The 6,000-nt window shown below is 34.7% G+C and overlaps 1 protein-coding gene across 1 annotated transcript; it reads left to right on the forward strand.

Annotated features, from left to right (window-relative positions):
* The first annotated feature begins 3,505 nt into the window (after window positions 1-3,505).
* Window positions 3,506-4,833, forward strand: LOC139902841 (uncharacterized). The gene has a single exon (XM_071885487.1). It carries the CDS (start codon window positions 3,562-3,564, stop codon window positions 4,792-4,794), a length of 1,233 nt encoding a protein of 410 aa, XP_071741588.1. The 5' UTR covers window positions 3,506-3,561; the 3' UTR covers window positions 4,795-4,833.
* The last annotated feature ends 1,167 nt before the right edge of the window (window positions 4,834-6,000 follow it).

A 6,000-nucleotide genomic window follows, 5' to 3' on the forward strand; every position in this document is an offset into this window, starting at 1 on the left:
TAGGGTTTAGATTGGGTTTATATTTTAGGGGTTTAGGGTTAGAGTTAGGGTTCAGAGTTATTGGGGTTTAGAGTTTAGGTTTAGGGTTTAGGGTTTAGATAGTTACAAATAGTAGTCGTATGGCAAATAGTAGTCGTATGGCAAGCTCGACTTCAGATAGTTCATCTTCTGTTGTTAGATTATTTGGAGAATATGAAACTTATAGGCAAATTAATATCAAACAAACAAAAACAATATAATATCGTATTAATAAATTATTTTACCCTTCAAAAATCTCGCGAAATCGCGGTTCTTTAACTAGTAATAATAATAATCTTGATATAATAACTCTTGAAGATTGAAGAATACCGAGTATATCTCTAACTATATGAACTATACAATATGACATAATACAGAAATAATATCAACGGATGGTAATAGTAATCCACTAATCTTCTTGATATATATACTTTAAAAAAGAAAATATCCTTAATCCTTAATAAGAGGCCGTGCTTATATATTTATACAGTAACATCATACGTACGTAACATACTTTTATAAATTAAAATATTTCTTCTTGTTATCTTAAACCCTAGAAACATGTCATCAAGTAAAACCCTGTTTTCAGCTTTTAAGAAATCCGTCCCCAATATCCAATTTCCACTCAATCCAGATCGAAGAATCGCTAATCAAATTTCACGATCGCTAACAATGGCGGTCTCGGCTTTGCATAAGCCTGGGGAGAACAGTAAAGGGGTTAAACCTAATAATGTGTATACATATAATGCGTTGATGGTTTCACATTTAAAGAACTCAGAATTTAGTGAAGTAGAGAAGGTGTTTGTTGAAATGCTTGAGAGAGGTATTGTGCCTGATGTGTATTCGTACAATTCAATGTGTTATGAACTTCCTGGATTCATACGAATCGGAGAAGCTCTCGAAACAACTTGAAGACGTCGAAGGAAGAATCGGTCTTGAAGATTGAATCGAAATGAACTATGTTGATATTAATCAAATGACAGTTCAAGATTACAAGAAAGAGGGAGAGAAATGTGTAAACACATACAACAATTCATAAGCTATCTATTACAGATGGTAGGATCTAGTACTTATACTACTTTAGAAATGATAACAACTAACTGATTCTGTTATGTTCAGTTGTGTAGTCACGTGCTCGGCACACTTGTAATTGAGTCCATAACAATCCCCTCTCCTTGAAAACATGCTTGTCCCCAAGCATGTGCAAGTGTTCATAGCTAGTCATAGATCATAGTGAATCAAAACGCTCCAAAATCTTCCACGATCAAAAACGAACGTGCTGTCAACAATAATTGCAGGCTTTCCCCGATCAAAAATGAATGTGGCTTCAGTTGAACAAATTTGAAGTAAAGCTATGCTCTTTCTGATTCCATCTTCATCATTTTGACTTTCAGTTTTGTTGTCCTTAGTGAACTGATTTTGTGATGAAACCATATGACTTATTGAAGCATGAAGCATACTACGCATTTGTTCTTGTTTTCCATTACATGAAGGTTGAAATGCCCTACCAAATTCCTTTTCAGTTGGTGTTGTGGGACTCTTAGTGACATGTAAGTCACTATGAATGTCAGTGTATAAGAAAGTAGAACTATCCTCATCATCATTATAAGCACTATTTTGATGAGCATATTCAGTTTGATGTTTGTTGAATATTTGATCTTTTTTCTCGTCAACAAATTTAGGAATATCCTTCACCACCAATTCGACATCAAGGCTCACAACTTCACAAAGGAGTAACATTTGGCTCTCATCATTTTGATTTGCTAATACATCTTCTTTAAAAGTAACTGTGTCATCAAAAGGAATGAGACTTTGTGGGCTTGGTAGCTGGTCAACATGTTCACCGCTGAATATATTACCATAGGTTGTAGTTACTGAATCATGAAAATGAATGTCGAAGATTTGATTCCTGCGCACTAAAACCTCTATTGTATCTTCTTGAAATTTAGCCAACATATATGCATCATAGAGGGTTTTGGGTTTAAAATTGGTAACACCTTTCTTAATTTCAAAACGTAACCCCGAAACAAATAGATGAATACCATAATATTCTGTATATTCCATAAAAATTTTCATCTTGTTAAACCAAGCATCAAATTTCTCATAGTACTCCTTAACGGTTCCAATTTGTTCCGGAGGATCGGGGATAGACATGTTATCTTTAATTGTTATCGAGGATTAACACCTAATAGGCAATACCCTTTGTCCGTTGTCAACTCGAATCAACAGATTCTACGTAGTTACTTTCTCAAAAATTACCAGTTGACTAAATTGAGCCAACAACAATTTCTTGTGCCAAAATTTATCTCAGTACACTTTAAAAAATTTTGAGCAGCCCAATAATTGTGCAATCCACTTACTTGAAGCCCACTAACAAATTAGACTTGCACCTAATTCACTTGTAGGAATTAAGTAATAATATTTGTACGTCTGTTTCCCTTTTCATCTTTCCCCAACCACAATCCTTAATTTTGTTGTTAACAATTCACAGCCCCAATTTCAATCAAAAGCAGGAGTTAATCACAGATAGTTCGTACGAAGAGTTACTGAAACACACCTGATTACAGAGAAGAATTGAAACTTGATTGAAGAATTATACAATTGATTGACAACAACCAGGTGAGCTTTTTCTTCTATCTACACACAAACCCTAGAGAATTGGTCAACCGTATGGTCAATCGTAAGGCACAAGTCTAGCAACTGGAACGTACTGCCGATTATGTGAAAACACCTGTAATGTTACCAGAAATAAATTTGTTAGATTTCCGGCGACGGTTATGAGCACGGCAGTCAACGGTGGCGAAGACAACAAAACGCCAGCAACAGCAAGTTCAACCAGAAAAACGATCGGAATTAACTTCAGTACTTCCGATTAACAATTAGAAACGCTAATTCGAGCCAAACTCGCCATGAATCAATGGATTCGTAAAAATTTCTTCAAAATCTCTTCGATCGTGAAAATCGAACAATATCCATTTGATCACCGAATCAAACCGTGAAATCAGGTATTATTGATCACAAAACACTCGCGTATCTTCCTGTAATTTCAGATTTGATCAAACACTACTGCAATTTCATCTGCTGATTTTTTTTTTCTTCGTATGAACAACCCTAACTTTTTTTTTTTTTTTCTGATTTAGACGCTGTCACGAAGATCGTACAGCTCTGATACCACTGTTATGAACTTCCTGGATTCATACGAATCGGAGAAGCTCTCGAAACAACTTGAAGACGTCGAAGGAAGAATCGGTCTTGAAGATTGAATCGAAATGAACTATGTTGATATTAATCAAATGACAGTTCAAGATTACAAGAAAGAGGGAGAGAAATGTGTAAACACATACAACAATTCATAAGCTATCTATTACAGATGGTAGGATCTAGTACTTATACTACTTTAGAAATGATAACAACTAACTGATTCTGTTATGTTCAGTTGTGTAGTCACGTGCTCGGCACACTTGTAATTGAGTCCATAACACAATGATTAGATCTACTTGTAAGCAAGGGACGTTGAAAAGGGCTTTTGAATTGTTCGATGAAATGGCCGAAAGAGGTGTTGTCCCGAATGTACATACGTATGGATTCTTGCTCAATGGCTTATGTAAATCAGGTGAGATGATAGCTGCAAAAGTTTTGTTAATTGAAATGCAAAGTAAAGGTATTGAGGTGAAAGATTCTATAGTTAATAAGTTAGTCTATGGTTATTGTAAAAAAGGAGACGTTGATGATGCGATTAAGTTTATGAGTTTAATGGAGAAGAAAGGGTTCGAGCCTAGTGTGATTTCTTATAATAGTATTGCTAAAGGTTTGTGTAAGGCTAACCGACACGAAGAAGCAAAGACATTATTGTTTACGATGGTGGAAAAAGGTGTGGCTCTAAATATGTTTTCTTACAGGATGTTGATTGATATATTTTGTAAGCAAGGGGATTTAGCCGAAGCTAAAAGGAGGTTGAGAGAGATGGAAAATGAAGGAATGAAACCGGATGTTTTTACGTATAATGTTTTTATTAATGGTTATTGTAAGAAAGGGTTAATAAAGGAAGCATACGAAATAAGGAATGAAATGGAAGAGAAGGGGGTGATGCCGGATGTTTACACGTACAATATTTTAGTTCTTGAGGAATGTATGGCTGGTAGAGTAGATGACGCAAAGAAGGTGTTTGATGAAATGCCTCAGAGAGGTTTAGCTCGAAATCATGTAAGTTATACGACTATGATTTCTGGTTTGTCTAATAAAGGAAGAATGGAAGAAGCTAAAAGGACGTTGAGAGAGATGGAAAGTGAAGGAATCAAACCAAATGTTATGATGTATAATTGTTTAGTTACTGGGGAATGTATGGCTGGTAAAGTAGACAACGCAAAGAAGCTGTTTGATGAAATGCCTCACAGAGGTTTAGCTCAAGATGCTGTAAGTTATACGGCTATGATTTCTGGTTTGGTTAAAGAAGGAAGAATGGAAGAAGCTTTTAAGCTGTTTGATGAAATGCCTGTGAGAGGTTTACCTCGAAATGCTCTGAGTTATACGGCTTTGATTTCTGGTTTGGCTAAAGAAGGAAGAATGGAAGAAGCTTTTAAGCTGTTTGATGAAATGCCTGTGAGAGGTTTAGCTCGAAATGTTGTAATATATACGGCTATGATTTCTGGTTTGTCTAAGAAAGGAAGAATGGAAGAAGCTTCTAAGTTGTCTGATGAGATGAAAAGTGAAGGTATTTCATCGGATGACAACTTGGACTCGTTTCTTAAAGAGAGCGTTCGTAGTGTTAAGGGTTAAATCGTATAATTATATAATATATTTGATCCTTTTGAAAAGTTATGCATTCATATTCGTTTGAAATAAATGATTCATTTGAGAGTTTGACAAAATTATATATGAGCAATGTGAGCATGAGTTAAGAGTGTATTTGGTCATAGCTTGCTACTGTTATGTGCATATGAACTCATAAAACCATAAGCAAGTAAGCAACTGTAATTGGCAAAACATAAGCCCATAATGCAGCATCAGTAGTTTTGGCTTGTCGACCCGACCCAGACCCATTGGACATGGTTTTTAAGAGCACACTAACTTTCTTGGCGATATCATGATCATGATGATCATGATGTAATCATGATTATCCAAAGCAATATTCTGTGTTTTTGTCTAATTAATTAATGTTTCAAATCAAAATCCATTGATTTAGCTTTACTCCTTGAGAACTTAACTCCACAAATAGTTACTGGAGCTTTACTCCTTGAGAACTTAACACCACAAATAATTACTGGGTTTGTAACACTACCAGTGATGAAATTTTCAAAAAATAATTTCCTATTTTTTGTTTGAATGGTTGTGCTGTTGTAATAATGTCACCTAGACTTTCATTATTATATATTCTTACCATTTGATTTGGTGGGCAAGAACTAGTGAACACATTTGAAGTCATGTAAAGATTCCAAAATGCAAAGGCATATAAATATGCACTTCTAAGACCTACAATGTCATTTCTAAAGATTATCACAAAATGCATAACTTGTGATTTCACAATGCCTAAATCTGAACAAGTAATCAAAACAAAACATAAAGCCTAAAGTGTAATGAATATATTACAATCTCCATTAACAAATTTTAATATAAAGAAAAAGTCCAACTAGAATATAGTTATACAATTTGCAATCTTACTTGATATAATGACAATTTATTTATCAGGGATACGAGGAATGATTGTCTACACTCACCTCCCCCATACCCCACTTTCGTTGGATTGGGTATTGTTGTTGTTGAAATTGATAAGAAAAAAATGGTCAGCTCTTTTCACATGTTACACAACCAATTAATTTTGTAACCTCTACTAATAATAAGCATATTTTTATCCCAAATAATTTGCATCACCAAGACAGCCAGATCTTCGAAGAAATCAGTAAGAAGTTGAGACTGCTTACCAAAAATTGTTTATTTAATATCTCCCTTTGAAGCTTATTCAAGTCTGCTTCCCGATTTAGTAGA

The sequence above is a fragment of the Rutidosis leptorrhynchoides genome, chromosome 3 (genome assembly GCF_046630445.1).
Source record: "Rutidosis leptorrhynchoides isolate AG116_Rl617_1_P2 chromosome 3, CSIRO_AGI_Rlap_v1, whole genome shotgun sequence".
NCBI classification, from domain to species: Eukaryota; Viridiplantae; Streptophyta; class Magnoliopsida; order Asterales; family Asteraceae; genus Rutidosis; species Rutidosis leptorrhynchoides.